We start from the raw sequence: 20,028 nt of genomic DNA on the forward strand, positions 1-20,028 counted from the left end.
TCTATAAGGGGATAAAAGAGAACAGAAGACAATCCATTCCCTAGAAGAGACCAGGACTTCCTGCTTGTCCCCATCCATAGAAAAGCAGAGGCCTTGGGCTATTTTCTAATGGGAAGACAGAGACCCAAGCCAAGCATGATATGGAAGTTTATGGATCCCTTCCCATGGAGGCTTCCTGTTACCTTCTCAATCTGCAGGGGACGGCCATCTTTATTCCATTTGACCAGGGTGGCAGGTGGCTCAGCATCTACAGGGCAGCGGATGTAACCATGTATTCCCACAGGCACATATATAACTGGTGGCATATTGAGGACACGGGCTGGGTCTGCATAGGGGCAGGGAGGAGAGGGAAAGAGAAAGGGGAAGGAAACAATAAAGATAGAAACCCAAATAATTGAAAATCATGATAGAATTCTCGTTTCTTCTTCCCTTCCTACCTCCACTGCAGCCAGGGTCCCCCAGAGATAATCTGGACCAGAAAGAAGCACTGGTCTCCCAAGAGGACTCTCCCCTTGCTTGCAGAGTCCTGCAGCTCATCATAACCTGGCTATACCCTTCTCCATCTTTGACCATAAATGTCTTCCAAGTTCATATCTTCCTCCCACCCCAAGCAAAAAGAGTGACACCCAGATGGAAACCCTATGCTAGCTACAAAGTGTTAGTACACAAGAACTTATCTATGTTGTCTCCTCTTCTTCCTTTCCCCAGCTCCCTAACAGCTTTGTGACTCAATCTACCCATTCCACAGCAGGTGCCCACATGGAATAAGCTTTTGTGGCTCTTCTATCAAAAGAAACACAAGAGAGACCGCATGAGATCACTGACCGAGCTTCAGCGACATCCTTGGGGATAGGGATTTAATCCTGACATTCACTGTGACACAGGGTGAGTCACTGCCCTCTTCATGTGCCCCAAAAGAAAAACTGGTAAGAACAAGCCTTCAGTCCTGGGTAGGCAGTGAAGATCAATGAGCTGCCATCTTCAATGTGCTCTGAGCCCTTCAGACAAGCAACATTATATAAATACCAGGCCAAGTTACAGATTTAGAGGTAGATTCCTACTTTTATATGATAGGTGTTTTTTTCTCCCTTCAAGATTTTCAAAAGGACTTATGAATGGGAAAGTACTCTGAACACTGCCATTTAGCAGAAATAAAGATCCTTGTCTCGCCCACCCATAAATCTCAATTCCCTAGACTTTCTTTGAAGCCCGGAAGAGGAAAAAAGTACAAGCAAAGAGTGGGGCCAGTGGAGAGATGGGAGGAGGAACTTAGCTCTGAGTTGAGCGATGCCTGGAGGTTGGAGGATGGGGACTTTAAATGTGATTTTTCAGAGAAATCATAGAAACTCAGGGTTGGAAGAGATCATCGGTCCAACCTGGCCCTGTACAGGAATCCCCTTAACAGCAAGTGGTCATAGTTGGCTTAGTCACTTGGAGGGAGCCCAGGTGACATACTCTGCTCCAAGAATCAGTCAGCTGTGATTGGAAGCAATTTCTCCTGAATGAAGAACTCCCCCCATTCACTCATTTCCTATTGAATTGGGGTAGGTAGGACTAGGGAAGAAGAAGACCTCTGGGGGCTAGGCTGCACCAACTTCCCAGAGTGTTTCAATTCTTTTCCTTTAGAATCTTCTAAGAATCTCTACTATTCTGGGGAATGACAGGACGCTGGAGTCTATGTACTCCTGTTCTAGGTTTCTAGTTCTTCATATACAACCAGATGACAAAGCAGACAGAGTACTAGTCCTAGAGTCAGGAAGACCTGAATTCAAATCCAGCCTCAGACTCATGACTCTGGGTAAATCACTTAACTGATATCTGCCTCAGTTTTCTCCTCTGAAAAAATAGAAATAATGACAGCACATACCTCCCGGGGTTGTTGTGAAAATAAAATAAGATAATATTTGTGAAGTACTTAGTGAGCCTCAAAACACTCCCAAAATGCTCGCTATCATTATTGTTATTATCTACCTTTACCACCCCAACCACACTGTAAGCACTGTGAATCATCCTGTCTCCTACTTCCTTTGTATCTTCCAAGGGACCTCTATGCTGGGCATATAGTAACCACTTTATAGAAATGATTCGTTGGCTTGACTTGGCCTACCATAGGGTTTCAACGGAAGACCCCCAATGACCTCCACCACTTAGTTTCCCTTGAGCTTCTCTCTCAGACAGTTAAAGTCTGGGAATCTTTCCTAACAGGCCTATAGTAATCTAGAGTCACTGCTGTTACACAAGTTTTCTTATCTCCCTCCACATAACCATCCCAGGACTGAAGACAGTTCGAATGTCAAGTTGGGGGTTCCATCAGGCAGAGTTGGGAGTCCCACTGAAGACAATGGAAATGGTACCAACAGAATGCTAAACACCCCGGGGAGCAGAGATTTCCTCACTGCCTGTTCTCCCTATCTCCAGATCGCATTCCTGGCACCACGGTTTCATATCCTCCTCACCACCACCACCAGTCCTATCTGGTTTTCCAAGGTGTGAGCAATTCCCCAAGACAGTCAGCAAGAAACAGATTTTGCCACCAGCAACAACAATAACACAGAGCTTTTGTCGCCTGCTTTGTGATGGGAACTTGCACAAGTCAAAAGGAAGGAATTAATCCTCACTAGTCATTATTCTCTCCCCTTTTCACAGTCCCAGCTTGCCAGAGAGGGGAGAAGGTAATGACAACAACAGGCTGCTGAAGCATTGCCGATTAGCATGCTGAATTATCATCCACCTCACAGGACTCACGCAGGCAGAGAATCTCGGAATGGGAAGAGTCCTCAAAAGCCATTGGAGCCAGAAGTTTTTCGATAGCATCTCCAACAAGTGGGCCACCCAACCTTCACTTGAATGAGGTTTAACTACTTCCCAAAGCAGTCCATTCCACTCCTGGATAACTCTAATTGTTAGGAAGTCTTTCTGTGCGTAGGGGACCTAGATGCTTTTAGTTCTACCCTCTGAAGCCATGTAGTATTCTTCTTCTTCCATATGAGAGCTTTTCAAGTACTTGAAGGTAGCTATTGTACTCAGCTTTCTCCCCCAGACTTCCTAATTTCTCTCCAAGAAGCTGCAGCATGAGCAGCAGCCACACCCACACAAAACCATCTTGGCAGATGGCTAAACCAGGTTGAGGGTAACTGATGGGACTCAAACCCATCAGTGAGTCAGGAAGCTATCTACCCCAAACATGTAAAGACTCCTCTCCTTCCCCTCATAAGGAGATGAAAACAATTTGTTCCAACGGCATGGCCAAAGCAGAGACTGGTCATCCACCGCACCCCAGGCCATCACCAGTCATCCTGACTGTTGTCTTGCCACTGGACTTTGATGACTCAGGCAAAGAGAGTGAGGCTGATGACTTTGTGCAGCCCTGCCTCTCTTAAATCTGATTCATGCAGCAGCGAAGACAACAGCCCTGTGATGTAATTGGTCCTCTTTGAAAGCAAAAGACAAACAACAACTCCTCTCAGCTAAATATGGTCCCATTTCTTTTACCCATTCTCATGTGGCACGATCTTGAGGCCATTCTCCATCATGATGACCCTTTCCTGTGGGCCTTCTAGCTTATCAATGCCCTTCCTAACATGTGGTCAGTCAGTCAACAAACATTTATTAAGCACTTACTACAAGCCAAGCACTGTGCTAAGTGCTAGGGATACAAAGAAAGGCAAAAGCAGGCCCTGCCCTCAGGAAGCTAACATTCTAATAGGAGAGACAGCAAATGTGATGCCAGGAATTGAAGGCAATAGTCCAAATGGGATCTGACCAGGGCAGAGTACGGCAAGACTATAGAGCTAACTGGCTGGGAAGTCAAGGAGACCTGGGTTCAAATCCTGCTTGACCTTGGGAAAGTCACTTAACCTCATTAGACCTCAGTCTCCTCATTTGTTAAATGGGGGAGTTGATATGGATTGCATCTGAGGACATTTCTAGTTCTCTATGACCTAGCTTCCTCATTAAGGACTCTAGGCCTTTCTTTATCACACTGTCGACTCACTGAACTTTCAATCCACTAAAAATCTGGTATCTTTTTCAGACAAACCAACATTTAGACATACCTTCCAATTTTGCACTCGTGGAAAAGGTTTTATGAACCCAAGTTTAATACATTCTATTTAATCCAATTAAATTTCTATTGATTGGATTTGGCCCAAAGTTCTGACCTGTCAAGATCTTTCTAGATACCGATTATCATACAACTTGTTGGCTGTGACTCCCAGCTTTGTCTCATCTGTAGAGTTTTGGAGCATGCCTTCTATATCTAAATCATTAATTAAAAAAATACTGAACAGTACCACTAGACTATTCTGGCCAGGAGAGGGGGAGCAGCTCATGGCCTAGATACAAACAGCCTAGGAGGAAAAACAAACAGAGAGGAGCTGAGGTAGATTCATCTTTCGGAAGATTTTTCGCCCTTCACTACTCTACTTTCTGGCTTAAGGAAATCTTAGTTGACAGTCATGGGTAAAACAAAGAACATAGTTGGCAAAAGGGAATAAAGAGATGTCCTAAGTTCTGATCCTACATTTCCTCAGAGACCTGAGGCCAAGCCTTCTGAAAGAAGCATCAAAGTGGCAACATGTTCAAGGTGGAGAGGTGCCAGTTGGCACACAATTCCAGGGCAGTTGTCTTGATGCCAGCAAGGCCTAGGTTGTGGGCTAGAGCAGAGTGGGGCCTTGTTTCTCCTTAAGTCCTTCTCAGGTTTGGCCATTGTCCAGCCAGGTTCCTGGGGAAGCTCACCCAGCACTAGGAAGAGACTCATCTCAATATAAAGTGATAAGTAGAATATCCAGGATAGTCCTAATTGGTTCTGGAATCCAGAAGACCCAGGTTCTAATCCTGCATGACCTTGGGGAGGTCCATCTATGAGGATCCCTCTCACTTGGGTGAAGGACCCCAGTGTAGAGAGAAATCAGGGACAGTCTACCTCTCCTTGAGTTCTGATTCCTCAGTTCTCAAACTGCCTTATCATTCCCACATAAGATGCCAGTTTGATCCCCGCTAACTCAGCAAGCCACTCTCACCTCTCAAGTGAACACTCAGTTTTCTCATTTGTAAGATGAGAGGTTGGACTCTAAAGCTAGAATCCTATGATCCTTCTGACCTCAGGTCCGGCTATCACCAAAACATCCATAAAGTCCCTGGGCAGAAAGAAGCCCAATTATTCTCCTCACCCCAGTCGCAGCTCCCCTTCTTCCCATTCTACTCACACTGCACTGTCAGATAGGCAGAGGCTGAGGGGGAACGGCCCAGACTGTTGCTAGGGACACAGGTATACTTTCCCGCATCCTCTGGCTTCACCCGGAAGATGATCAACGTTCCATCAATTAGGATTCGTACTCTGAGCTTTAGGTCACTGTGGGACACGTAGGGAAGCAAAGAAAGATGGGAATTGTGTTAGAGCATAGAGTTTGTGGGGCCTCCGTGTGACCCAGAAGAGTTATGGTGACTCTGTCCTAGCAGGCATGAACAAGAAACCTAGGACCCTCTCATAGCATGGGATAAAGGGCATCTTAAGATAGGTGTGCTTTCAAGTGTAGTAGGCTTCTCTGCCCACCCCCCAGGATAAGACACCGGACATCCCCGCCTCTTGTTCCCATACATGGGGTTGGCATTGACTGCCTCTCTATATCAAAGAGTCTCACTGAGTTAAAGAGTGAAGAACAACCAAAGCCCCCAGGACAGTGCCAGGCAGACCCTACATGGGGACCCTGGTGATAGGGATAATCCTAGTATAAGCACATAGTGTGGGCAGTACAGAGGACAGGCAGGAGCAGGGGCAATGCCAGTCAGGTACACTCACTTCTGGAAGTAGACGTTTTCATCCTGCCAGTACCAGGTGTAGGTTAGGTTGCCGGGATACGCCTCAGCCCGGCAGGTAAGCAATGCATCCTGGGATATGTTGACAGTGATGTTCTCTGGAGGGGAAACGATGAAGGGAGGTCCTATGGGAGTGGAAGAAACAAACAGTTACTTCACCTTCAGGGAGAGGTGGAAGGCCAGAGGCCGCAGAGGAAGCCCAGCTCCTTAGGAAGGGCTATCCTGAGTGCTAGGAGAGAGTGATGACCCTCACCGGAGGGATGGAATCCCAGATTTAGATGGTTGCCACGGAGATGCTGGCAGACATTTCTGTATGGTCAGGCTCTCGCTCCCTCACCAGGTCTTAGAAAAAGCAAGGGATCCAGGAAGCATCCTGGAGACTACCCCCATTACCCCAACCCCAATGACTCAGTCCCAAATCGACTTTTTTTTTTACCAGCAGGCAACCTCCATTGCACCAGTCTGCCCACACTTAATAAATGTCTGTTGACTTGACTTGACAATCAGTGCCCCAACCATCTGCATCTCAGTCCCCTTCTGGACAGTCCCTCCTCCCCAGTTCAGCCCTTGGAGTCAGAGGAGAGGGCTGGGAAAGAGAAAAATCACTCTTTAAATCTGAAGCAAGGAATAAGCTTGCTTCTGGAAGACTAAGAAGCTTTTGCTTCTCTTCAACCAGCTGTTCGGGGCAGGGGGAGGGGAGGGTGTAAAATTAAAAAGAAGGGGGTGGGGAGAAAAATCAGAGAGAAGGAAGACCATCAAACTCCAGCAGAGCCGAGTCCCTGCCTGACCTTCCTCTTTTCAGTAAGCACAAAGACCTCAGTCGGTTAGCCGACTTCCTTCTCCCCAGAGAAGGGGACACGTTCATCAGAGATGCAAAGGGACCTCCAACCCTTCTCTGCAGATCAATATTGTATCTCCCAAGAGATCCATTCTAAAACATGAAGCAGGAAGAGAAGCAGCCTCAGTAGTTCCTTTGACCCAGTCCCAGGCCTACTATGCCATCACAGCCATGGTGGTAGACAGGGGTGTTTAGTGATGAGGCCTGTCCTGACCCACCCCACCCTCCCATACACACACACACACACACACACACACACACACACACACACACACACACTCTTCCAGCTTCTTGGGAAATCAATCAACAAGCATTTTTAAGTGTCTACTGTGCGCCAGGCGCCCTAGTGGGGTGCCCTCAGTTCCCATTCAGGAAGGAACAGCAAATTCTAGCCCTGACTCTGCAGACTCTGGCTGGGCCAAACGCCCTTAATGTTATTTAAATGTCTGGGGTTTGGATCAAATTCCTATCTTTATTTATTGATGTCATCACTAATGGATGGCCTGAAGGAGGTCTCCTCTCCTGGGGAGGGAGGAGGCATGGCAAGGAATGCTGCTATCCACAGACTAAGATAGAGATCCAGCAAACACTTTGCTTCTATGCATGAGGCACAGTCGAGAGAGCAGGAAGTCAGGAAGATTTGAGTTCAAATCCCACCTCAAACACTTTTGAGCTGTGTTACCTCGGGCAAGTCATTTAACATCTATTTGCATCGGTTTCCTCATCTGTAAAATGGGGATAATAATAGAACCTACCTCCCGGGGTTGTTACGATGATCCAATGAGATAATAAATGTAAAGGCCCTAGCACAGTGCCTGGCACATAGTAAGCACTATGTAATATATGTTAGTTATTCTTATTACTGCTGCTGTGTCTATATGATACCTACAGCGGTCTGAGTTTGACCCACTGCCCTATATGTTACTGTGAAAGTTCTGACCAGGGGTCCAGGTGTTCTGTCCCCTGCCCAGCTCATCCTGGGTCATATACCTACCGCCACCACTCCACTGTGACCTTTCTACTTGTGTTCTAGCTTGTATTTACCCTGGAGGTGACCGGTGACCAAGAAGAAGATAAGCCTGGGAAAATCTCTCTTACCTTGGACCAGCAGGTGGGTGGTGTGGACAGCCTCTCCTTGGATGCTATATGCTCGACAGGTGTAAGCACCTCTGTCATCCCGACTGACAGATGTCACTGTCAGGCTCCCATCACTCACCTGAAGCAGGGAAAGGGGAAAGGGACAAAGAATAGACAGAGTTCAGAATCTGGAGAGACAGTAGCATCAGCTGGCCACAGTTAGGGTGGTCCCTGGGTGACATGTGGGGCAGCTAGGTGGTACAGTGAATAGAGCACTGGGCCTAGAGTCAGGAAGACTCATCTTTCTGAGTTTAAATCCAGCCTCAGACGCTTCCTAACTGTGTGACCCTGGACAAGTCACTTAACCCTGTTTGCCTCAGTTTCCTCATCTGTAAAATGAGCTGGAGAAGGAAAAGGTAAACCACTCCAGTATCTTTGCCAAGAAAACCCCAAATGGGGTCACAAAGAGTCGAACATGACTAAAATGACTAAACAATAACAAAGGGTGGCGTCACAGGCAATGTGACATAATGTAAAGTGTTCTAGTCTTAGGGTCAGGGGAGCCAGATCCATATCTACTCCCCAATACTTACCAGCTCTGTGACCTTGAGCAAATTATTTAACCTTCCTGAGCCTCAGTATCCCCATCTTTAAACAGGGATAATATTTGCAATTAGTTCACAGAGTTGCTGTAAGAAAAGGGAATAGAGATATAAGCTAGCCCTGTTATTTCATTAGAATAGGGATCTCTGGGGTGAGGAAATTCCCTCTAACAATGCAGACCATCCCCTTTTCTGCAACAGAGAGTTAACGTAAAACATTCTGAGGTCAAGGACTTGACCAAAGCCACACAGCCAGACGTGTCTGATATAGAACTTGAGCTCAGGTCTTCCCAACTTTGAGGGCAGCTCCCAACCCACCATGCTACACTGCCCCTATAATTCTTATAGAAGTGTTAAAGCATTATCTGGAAACATGAGTTATTGAGGTAGGCAAGAGTAGCAAGTTTCCTTATTTCTCCTTATTCTCAAGAGCTGCCCTCCCCTCTCTCCATTGAAAATCTTTATTCCTCCTCTGCCTTTACAACCCAGCTTAAAATTCCCCTCCCCTAGGAACCTTCTCTGACTGATATTCTCTTTAGCCTGCAAAGCCCCCAGTACCTACACCTAAGCTGGGCAGAATAAGAGACTGTCTCTGAGAGCCAAATACATAGGCAGCTAAGTGGTACAGTGGATAGAGCACTGGCCCTGGAGTCAGGAGCATCTGAGCTCAAATCTGGCTTCAGACATGTGCTAGCTGTGTGGCCCTGGGCAAGTCACTTAACCCCCAACTGCCTCCCAAAAAAAGATAGGAAAACAAAGAGCAGGTAGGCTGACTTCAAAGACCCCATTTGGATCTCTGATAAAATGAGATAAGGAAAGTATTCATAGTGGGAAAACCCCATTAGGACAGGATTCATATCTTTTCCTCAGGACACGTGCAGGAGATCTTTAATGACTCCTAGATAGGCCAGTCATATTAAGGATGTAAACCTGTTGTTGATTCTTCTTCCCAGGGAACTGTGGGTCAGAAGGGGGAGAGAAAGGGATGTATGGGTCTGAGAGAAAGAAGAGAGCCTGATAGGAGGCCTGCCTGATGGAAAGAAGATGGCTACTGCACCTCCTGGGGTCCCATGGCCCACAGAGGATTCAGGACATAGAAAGTTAGCATATAAAGATTAGAAAGGTTTTACTAGTTAGGCAACCTGAAGGTACGCTGAGAATTTTGGAGATAGATAGATAGATAGATAGATAGATAGATAGATAGATAGATGGACAGATGGATGGATAGACAGACGGGCAGATGGACGGACGGACGGATGGAAAGATGGACAGACGGATGGACAGACAGATGGACGGATGGGCAGATGGAAGGATGGATGGATGGATAGATAGACAGACAGACAGATAGACAGATAGACAGATGGATGGATGGATAGACAGACAGACAGACAGACAGACAGACAGACAGATAGATAGATAGATAGCTGGATAGATAGACAGGCAGACAGATGGACAGATGGACAGACAGACAGATATAGAGAGAACCATGTACAGTGATATATGGATATTATGGCACACATATTTATTTTTATAATAAATGAATTATAAATTTATGAACTTATATATAAATTTATATAATAAATGAAGAGAAGTCTTTATTCCTCTTTTATGAATATGAAATTTGGAGAAAGAGGTCCTGGGTTCAAATCTCAGTTCTTTTGCTTATTGTCTGTTCAACCTTAAGCAATTCATTTCACTTTTACGTGCCTTAGTTTTCCTCTCTGTAAAATAAGGGAGATGGACAAGATGATCTCTAAGGTCCCTTCCAGCTCTAAATCCTAAAATCCTTTGATAAGTCAAAATCCTAACTAAACTCAGTTGTAACTGGGGCTTAGGACTGAGATGGAGGGGTGAATTCCAAAGTTTAAGGATAGTGTCTGAGAAGTCTGAGGTGCAAGGACATGCTTTGAGCTCAGAACTAGGCTGATAGAGTCCTTGACTGCCTGCCAGGTTACACACCCAGACACAGAGTGAGTCCAATGACTGTCAGTTCATTGCAGTAGAGGAGCCGGGGTCTTGTGTCACTGTCAGCCCAGAACTGACCACTTACCTGGAATTTCCCACCAGCCCCAAGGAGGGTCCCTTCCTTGAGCCAAGTGACAATGGGTTTTGGGTTCCCAAAGGCTGTGCAGGTCAAGGTGATGCTGCCACCCTCTTTAGCCTCGATGTATTGCGGGGGTGTCTCCGTAAAGGTAGGGGGTGCTGAAAGGGAGAAGGAAGGAATGAGGGGCCAAATGAGTTACACTTGCAAAGTCCTCCAACCCCACGCCATGAGAGGAATTTAGTGCAGATCACGATTCCTGTCCACCATTATATGTAGAATCATAGATCTAAAGCCGGAAGGTCCTTAGTAGCCACCCAGGCTAACTCCTTATTTTATAGATGAGTCCTAAGGATATTCGGATGTTGCACATAAGCAAAAGCTTTCTCCCCTGTGATAATGAATAGCTAATATTCGTGTAGCACTCTAAGATGTCAAAGGGTTATATATAGAGAGAGATATATAGATATATAGATATAGATATAGATATATAAATATAGATATAGATATAGATATATATTATCTCACCTGGCCTTCACCAAAATGCAGTAAGGGCAGCTAGATGGTGCAGTGGACAGATATGGGGCCTGAAGTCAGGAAGACTCATCATCCTGAGTTCAATTCTGGCCTCGGCTACTTAGTAACTGTGTGACCCTGAGCAAGTCACTTAATCCTGTTTGCCTCAGTTTCCTCATCTGTAGAATGGCTGGAGAAGGAAATGGCAAACCACTCCAGTATCTTTGCCAAGAAAATCCTAAATTGGGTTATGGAGAGTCAAACACAACTGAAATGACTGAACAACAACAAAAACCCCCCATTTTAGAGATAAGGAAGCTGAGGCTGAGAAAAGGTAAGTGATATGTCCAAGACCATAAAGCAGAGGCAGGATTCAAACTCAGCTACCTCTCTAAGACTGAATCTCCCAATACGTACATCGTCATAACTAGGGATATTCTGGCAAATGTTTAACAACCAGCTCTCTGGGGAAGGAAAATGTATGCATGCTACACTTTTAAATTGGATCTGTGTCATTAACATTTTCTCCATCGCCTTCTTGAGGCAGCCAGGTGGTGCAGAAGAAAGAGTGCTGGACCTAGAGTCAGAGAGAGCTGAGTTCAAATCTAGCCTCAGATATTTACTAGCTGGGTGACCTTGGGTAAGTCAGTTTCCTCCACTATAAAATGAGGATAGTAATAGCCTCTCCTTCCCAGGGTTCTTGTGAAGATCAAATGAGACAATATTTATAAAGCACTTCCATGCATTTAATGTATGTACTTGCATACACTAAATGCTTATTCCCTCTCCCTTCCCTTGTCTAAACAAACATCAGAACAATAGATCAAGCCCTGATTTATTTGCCAGTGGCTAAGGCAGAAGTGATCATACTGAAAATTTAATGATCAGCTCTCCTAAGCTGGCCTAAGCTGGCTCCAGCCGTCCCTCTCACGCATACCCACCCCCTAGGTCGGTGATGCCCTCAGACTTCCAACCTGGGAGGCTCTGAAACAGATCTCCATCTCCTTAAAGCACAGGTGCGGAGCTCCATTCCAACCACAGTATTCAAAAGACAACAGCTATCTCTTTCCCTCTCTAGTGGCCACTACAGAGGGAGAGACTCCACTCTCTAAGGTGACACTTTGCCCCTTACAAATTCTGATCTCTCCAGATCCTGCTCTCTTTGTCTCCTCCTCCTCCCTTACTTTTCAGTTTTGATGAAAACTCCATCCTGTTTGGATAATCTGGGTTCTGAGAGACTCAGTCTCATTCGCCCGAGCTGCTTGAAACAGTAATCCAGTCAATCTCAAACCATTAGGCTATCTGGCCAGCCCTTTCCTGAGGAGATCTGCACAGCCCTCACCCCTGACAAGCAGCCTCAAGGGAATGGTTCTTGGACCTTTTTCTCAGACTTGTGGACTTGCCAACAGGATCAAGCTGGCCCCACAGGTAGCCAACCATGTGGCACCAGTTTGAGGCAAGCTCACAAAAGTCAAAACCACAGTGCCTAACTGATTCCTGGGGGATCCCCTGGGCCCAGAGACCTCTACTAGGCATCCTCTGAGCTGTTCCCTGGACACCTCTGATAACATTCTTTCCTCCCTGGGCTTCCATAGGTAGAGAGGATGTTCTCATGTACATTTAATCAAACAACTAGCATTTATTAGACACCCTGCTTTGTGCTAAGTCCTGGGGACTCAAAGTTGAAAATAAAACAGATTCTGATCTCAAGGAGTTTAGTAGAGAGAGGGACTACACCTGTGATTTCACTGGCATAAGGAACCGCTGAAGCAGGAAACTCCCTCTTCCAACAAACACTGGTTGGCTCTTTCTCTGCCACACAAAGTCTTAGAGTCGCCTAAGGCAGTGGGAGGCTAAGTGACTTGCATGCAGCCAGGATGTGTCAGAGGTAGATGATGAGCTCACATCTTCCCAGCTCTAAGGCCCACCCCTCTATTCACTAGGCCACACTGCTTCTTGAGGACTTGAAATTCAATCTATGCCCACAAACATGTAAGCAAAGTCAAAGGCCATAGTTTCCAGTTCTTCTTTAGCTCCCAAAGCACCTCATACAGTGCTGGGTACACAGCAAGCACTTAATTAGTGCTTTCCTTCAACCTGCATAGCCAATAAGCTGCCAGGCTCTGCCACTCTGATGCTACACCTATAGTATGTCCCTGATTTTTCACCTTTTCCCTAGTTACATCACTGTCACCGAGTTTAGACCCTGATCACCTCTTTTCTGGACTATTGCAATAGCTTCCTATTTGGACCCTGCCTTTAGAGTCTAGGTTCTCCCATCTCTGGTCCATTCTCCACACAGTGGCCAAATAGATATTCTAAAGCACAACGTAACCATGTTACCATGTTACTCCCCTACTTGAATGGTTCCCTTTCACCTCCAGGTGATCTGCTTGGCACTGAAAACCCTTCACAGCCTCTCTGTCTTCACAGACTGATTTCACACTCCTCTCCATCCTGTGCCCTTTGCTATCATTGCTATTACCTCTCCATGAATTCCATCTCCCACCTCCACTACTTGGCACAGGCCTCCCTCCATGTCTACAGTATCTCCCACCTACCCTTTCCTTCTGTCTCTTAGAATCCCAGGATCCTTCCAAAACTCAGCTCAGGGGCCACCTCCTACATGAGGCCTTTCCTGATTACCACTCCTCTCCCCCCGACACACACACACACACATACAAGTTGTTAGTGGTCTCCATATATACACACACACATCAGTTGTCAATAGTCTCCATACACACACATACACAATTTTTTTTTACTTTGTATATATCTTGCATCTACTCATCTTTGTACATGCTACACACCCCTAGCAGGACATAATGTCCTTAAGGAAAAGTCTTCTTTCATTTTTGCCTTTGTATTTCCAGGGCCTGCCACAATGCCTTGCATACAGTAAATGCTTAATAAATGCCAGTTGAAATAAGCTGAATTGGGCCACATTTTTACCTAAGAAAACAATCCTTGCTTAATCTTTAAGAATATATATAGTAGTGATAAAAAAACGTCATCTCCTATTTTAGAAGTGGGACCCATGCCTTCCAACTCCCAGGTCCCCAAGTGAGCCTCAGCATTTCTGCCCTTTGAAATACAACTATAGCATCTATTACTTCTGGTGGCAGGCTCAAAAAAAAGATAATAAATTAAATTATGTCCTGAAGTGACAAATTAATTACTAATTACACAATTACTTTATTATTTAGGTGCTAATCAGAAAAGTACTTTAAGCAATTTCCAGTTTTCGGGAAAATAATGGTTTGACTCTCGATTATTTACTGAATTAGGTGCTCCTTTGCCAGATGCACTTCCTGGCTTAATTCTTTTTCTACAAGTGCCCTATAATTAATAGTGCAGGTTAGTAATAGGTTGGCCTCTCTTGGAAGTAATTCACAGGCCTAAAACAAGGCTGAGGCTTTTCAGGTATTTTATGAGCGATAAAGAAATAATTGGGTTTGTTTCCGACCAGCTGGTCTTCAAAGAAAACACCAAAGGAGAACGAATTTTGTAGTTGTAATTTTTCACTGGCCTTTCATTTTAGAAAAATTATTTCCATCAAAGAATACCTTTTGTCAAACAAGCTAGCTCTTTCGATTAGAATACTGGGGTTTGGAAATTTCTCCTCAAATCATGGGAAGGAGTAGAAGAGTCCTCAGGGGCTGAGGCGGTCATATCCTGTTTTCAGGTAGGACAGTAGTTTATCATTTCACCTTGAGAGACACTTATTCTGTCCCTGTAGGTAGTGTGTAGGCTTTCTTCGAGCACTAATGGTATCTTACTACTCTATGTCCCCTGTAGTACTGAGCACGTGGCCATGAATATGATTAATATTTGTTCATCAATTGGCTCCAAGAGACCTAAGAGGAAAGGAATTAATACTTCCTCTGTTTCTTCCAATTAGAAAGTCCTTCCTTGAGTCTAACCTAACACCCATTTCTACTTTTATAATTTCTTTCTATTTTTTTTCCTCATCTTACCTTATTTAGGGAAAGGGAACAAGGGTCAACAAATTTAAAGTTAAGGAAGCATGGTCAAGGCTCAACAAGCAGAGACTCATCACTAAACCATAAATTAGAGTGGAATGAACCTTGAGATCATCAGATTCTTCTACACCAGGGGTGGGGAACCTGTAGCCTCCAGGCCACATGTGGCCTTTGGTCCTTGGGTGCAGCCTTTTGACTGAGTCCAAGTTTTACTGAACAAATACTTTTATTAAAGGGATTTGTTCTGTGAAGTTTGGATTCAGTCAAAGGGCCACACTTGAGGATCTGGAGGGTCACATGTGACCTCGAGGCCGCAGGTTCCCCACCCTTGTTCTAGACCAATGGTCCTCAAATTTATTTGCTCATGACACAATATTCTTTGCCATGAGAGACTATAGCATACTGAATACTGAAGCTGGCAACACCAGAGAAGAGCAGGGAGATTCAACCAAGCATAGTTTCCTTTCAATAAGAGCATACATTTTTGTTGTTCTTTGAGTGTTGAAAGCATGTTTTGAGGTTGGTATGTATGAGCAATAAACAAGTTTTGTTTATTCTCTAAATGCTACATTTACCATACTGTGTAAGTACAACTTACATTAAAATTATTTATACGTTTTCTTTCATCTACAATAACATAACATTTCAATTTTATAGCCCACCTACTAAAACTCTCAGGCCACCAAAATATAACAGAGAACCTTACAGAACTCCTGATCTAGACCCACCCTCTCATTTTACAAATGAAAAAACTGAGTCCCAGAAAGAGCAAGTGACTTGTCCAAAGTCACACAAGTAGCAAATAAAACGTAAGTTCCAGCGGAATATAAGCACTTCAAGGACAAGGGCTGTTTCATTTTTGTCTTTGTATTTCCTATGCCTTGCATGAAAAAGATAATTAATAAATGTTTATTTGTGGGACTGAAGTCACAGAATGGGGATTTCAATCAATCAGCATTTATTAAGCACCTACTATGTGTCAGACATTATATTAAGAGCTGGATTTGAACTCAGATGTTCTGATTTTGAGTACAGTGAATTTCCACTATAACACACTACCTTATAACACAGTACCTGTGGTCTACTTTAATAGAAGGTAATTTCCTGGAAGACAGGGGCCGTTTCAGTTTTGTCTTTGCATTGTCAACACCTAATAATGTACCTGGCACATAGTAGGTGCTTAATAAATATATAATATTTAATATAATATATGCATATGGTTAATATAACATGACATTATATAATAATATATGCTTGTTTGCTTGATTGATTGCAAAGCACTGTACTGGGCACTGTTGAAGGGAGGATACCAAAAAAACCATCAAAAACCCAGTCCCTGCCTTTGAGGAGTTTATAATGTAACTGGGAAGAGACGTTGCACACAGCAGATGAAATGGCTTTAGTACTCTTGGCATTGGCATACATTATATGATTCTTTTAGTAGCAGATTTACCTTCCTAATTATGTTTTGCTTGAGCTAATATTAAAATGAATTTTCATTCCCTGAACACACAGCAGCTGGTAGCAGGGGGAGATGACTCAAGAGCATGCCGAGTGCCAGGGGAAGCCTGGCTGAGATTTAAAATTTGCCGCGAATCAGGCACATGTGAATAACTGAGAACCTCATGCAATTAGTGCTAGAGGCTGGCATCAAGATGCCTGGATCTAGGTGTCATCTCTGACTGCAGGATTAATTCCCTAGAGTTTGGTTCACTAAACTAGAGACCTAGGTTCACCCCTGCTTCAACCTGGCATAGAGATGACATGCCCCTGGAAAGAACAACCTGCAAGATGCCCAGAGTCATCATTCTTCCCAGGATACTCCTGACCTAAACTACAAATCACATCACAGCCCCAGGAGCTCCTCCCACCTACAGTCAGCTCCCAGATTTCCAAGGATCAGAATAGTACACACAGGACCTGTTTCCACAGTTCAAGGGTAAAACATCCTCTTTCTAGTTCAACCAAGGCAACTCCTCTCAAGAGAAGATTCTCATTATCTCTGTCTGTCTCTCTCCCCCTTCCTTTTTCTCTCTTTCCCTCTCTCCCTCCTCCCTCCCTCCCACTCTCTCTCTCTGTCTCTCTCTATCTCTCTCTGTCTGTCTCTCTCTCTCTGTCTGTCTCTCTCTATCTCTCTTTGTCTGTCTCTCTCTCTCTCTCTCTCTCTCTCTCTGTCTCTGTCTCTCTCTCTCTCTCTGTCTCTCTCTCTCTCTCTCTCTGTCTCTCTCTCTCTCTCTCTCTGTCTCTCTCTCTCTCTCTCTCTCTCTCTCACACACACACACACACACACACACACACACACACAGAGTCTCCGGGTACTTGGCAGCTTGACATCCACAAACCTATCTCATGACTTACCCTGGGAAAAACAGAGAAATAACTGAAGTTTCTCTCCTATACCCCTAGTTATCCCTTTCTGCACTTCTCTGTCTTGGTGGTGCCCTCAGGTCTCCCATTCCCCAGATGTCTAGTGTCCTCATTAAACTAAAAGGGAAACTTACTCATCATTAAACCCACTCAAGAGTAAAGTACAAGTGACTGCTGACAATTTAAAAGTTTTATCCCTCCTGAAAACCTTTTTACTTTGACATGGGATCAAAACCTTGGACTCCAAGAATAAAGTTATAAGAATTTCAGGCATCAGAGAACAGAAGGCAATTCCTGGAAGCCCTAATGTCTCACCACATAGGTGGTTGCTCACTTCATCTACACAGAAGAATAGCCTTAGCATCTCATTTCTGTAACAACCAGACACCCCGAGAGGCCTCACCCCAGCTCCAGAACCCCACACCCTTGGCTCCTATCATGAATCACAATGACATTGGGGAGAGTCACAGTGAGACCAAGTGGGTCTAGACTAGACTGGCATTAAGACCTCCCTAAAAGGAATCAGATCTCCAAGGATCAGAATAGTACACACAGGAAGGCCCAAAATAAAGAAGGTACAAGAGAGGGAGGAAAAACAAGGATCCACCTGCAGTATTTGAAGCAAAATCAGTGAAAACAGTATCCCTGAACTGATTAGTGGGGGGATGGGGGATGGGAGAAGGGACACCAGCTACTTACCATTGATGGTGAGATGCACCCAGCTGCCATTGTGGAAGGTGTCGTATTGTTGGTCCAGCATGAGCACTTTGCACTCGTACCAGCCCTGGTCTTCTGAGCGTACCTGCTCCAGCTTAAGGGATGCCTTATCGTGAAGACTGGCCCGGCCTGAAGGGAGTATAAAGGAAGGGATGGTCTGTCAGACATCATCAGGAAAAAGCAGTCATATCATGGGCCCAGCTTGTAATTTCCCACCCCCACCCCCCACCTGCTAAGATACAGGAAGGAGAGAATGGGAAACCCATCTCTCATATCATGCCAAGAAATGGGAAACCCTATGCCAAGGCCCCCAACACAGACACCACCAACAGCAGATGGTGGCGGGTGGAGAAAGAAGTGAAAAAAAAAACTCCAGGCATCCCGCCCCCACCCTAGACCCATGCTGGCCTAGCCCCAGACTTCAGAGGGGAAGTCATCATTCAGAATGCTTGGCAGAGAAAGGGACCTTGGTTCCCTAGACTACATCTCCACTTTTTCCCAGAGTTCCAAGGGGCAAGAAAAGGCTTGACAGATGTAGAATAGAGATTTAGAAGAAGGATGAAAGAAAAGACAGAAAGAAACAAACAGGAAGGATTGAGGGGGTTCCAGCCCAGCAATCTATGATGGAATTTGGAACTGCAATCTATGACAGGATTTAGAACTTTTGATCATTTATTGTCAGGAAACTGAAGCCTGAGGAGTTTAGATGGTTTTCCCAAGAAAATCATCACAGAGGTAGTAGTCAGAATTCAAATTCAGATCTTTTGATTCCAATGCTTTCTCCACTATAGCATACTGCCTTTCTTCTCTGCTGGCCCATCTGAGTCCAGAGCAAACCCTTCTCTTTGCTGTGTCCCTATAACCTACAAACAGCATTCCATTTCTACCTGAGTTGCATAGTAGAGAGAAGAAGAAATTGTCACTGGTCGGGATGCTAAAGTCCCATTCCTAGCTCTGCCACAAAAGCAAGGGTGCTTGGTGATGAAAGTGTCTGTGTATATGAGTCCATAGGCACTGCTACTGAACTCAGAACAAAGAGGAAAGAGGGGAGCTAAACAGAGACCCCATTGGGAGATCCAGTTTTCCCTCAGAAGCTTTTCTCTCTCTGATACCCTGGACTCCTTTTCCTGATAGTAGGGTTATAATAGCTAGACAGGAGCAGTCTAGCTGTCTCATCTTGCCCTGTGCCATTAAAATGACATAGCAGCCCAAAGCTTCCTAGTCTCCATTTCTGCCACCACCAAAGCCATCCCTCAACTCTGGCTATCCCACAGCTTATCCTGATTCCTTCCTCTGGGCTCTTGGCCACACCCCTGCCTCCCTGCCAGCTGATACTGTCACCTGGAATAGGGGCTGCTGCTCTACAGAGGTCCTAAAGAACAAAAGAGACAAAAGTCAGGGAGAACTAACTAGAAAGAGCAGAATACTTGGGGAAAGGCTTTGGAATTTAGGATTTAGAAGTCAAAAATCCAGAAGCCTGTAGCCAGGCAAAGTCTTCTCGTATTTTACTAGCCTCCTTTCCTCCAAACCCCGCAAAATGCACGAGCATACATACACGCACACACACAAATAGCCCTGGCAGGCGGGTGGCTGGCTGGCAGTGAGTCACAGACAGGGAGGCCACTGCTGGCGGGAATAATTGCAGAGCATGATGAAAACGGGGCCAGGAGGAGTGGAAGATGTATCAGGAGGGGCTTCAAGAAGAAGCCCAGGCCTCTGCCAGCAGCTCTGATGCCACAAGGTAGTACAGACAGAGGGGGTTGTTTTCTTTGTCCTTCCTTCTTGAAGAGGACCATGACATCAGGAAGGTGATGCCATGGCTTGCAATTAAATTAGATTAAGTGAGGCAGGGCTGTGCAAAGTCACCAGTCTCACTCTCTCTTCCAGAGCCATCTGGGTCCAGCGGCAAGATTTAGGTCAGGACAACTAGAGATGACCCCAGGTACAGTGGGAGACCTTGGCCTTTTTAAGCTTTCCCAAGTCTCAGTTTGACTGAGGCAATGCCCATTCAGTGACTGAGGCTAGGTAAGAAATGAGGCAAAAAATGGCCTCTTTTACCTAGTCAATCTG

General features: G+C 45.2%; 1 protein-coding gene across 1 annotated transcript in view; it reads right to left on the bottom strand.

The window, feature by feature from the left end:
* IGSF9B (immunoglobulin superfamily member 9B) overlaps window positions 1–20,028 on the bottom strand; it is a 70,216-nt gene that overhangs the window by 34,156 nt on the left and 16,032 nt on the right. The window contains exons 3-8 of the mRNA XM_036746058.1: window positions 17,941–18,087; window positions 10,385–10,536; window positions 7,754–7,871; window positions 5,801–5,942; window positions 5,208–5,353; window positions 183–325 (exon numbers count right to left, since the gene is read on the bottom strand). Of these exons, the coding sequence (XP_036601953.1) occupies window positions 183–325; window positions 5,208–5,353; window positions 5,801–5,942; window positions 7,754–7,871; window positions 10,385–10,536; window positions 17,941–18,087 (848 nt within the window). The remainder of the gene's footprint in view (window positions 1–182; window positions 326–5,207; window positions 5,354–5,800; window positions 5,943–7,753; window positions 7,872–10,384; window positions 10,537–17,940; window positions 18,088–20,028) is intronic.

This window comes from Trichosurus vulpecula, chromosome 2 (genome assembly GCF_011100635.1).
Source record: "Trichosurus vulpecula isolate mTriVul1 chromosome 2, mTriVul1.pri, whole genome shotgun sequence".
NCBI classification, from domain to species: domain Eukaryota; kingdom Metazoa; phylum Chordata; class Mammalia; order Diprotodontia; family Phalangeridae; genus Trichosurus; species Trichosurus vulpecula.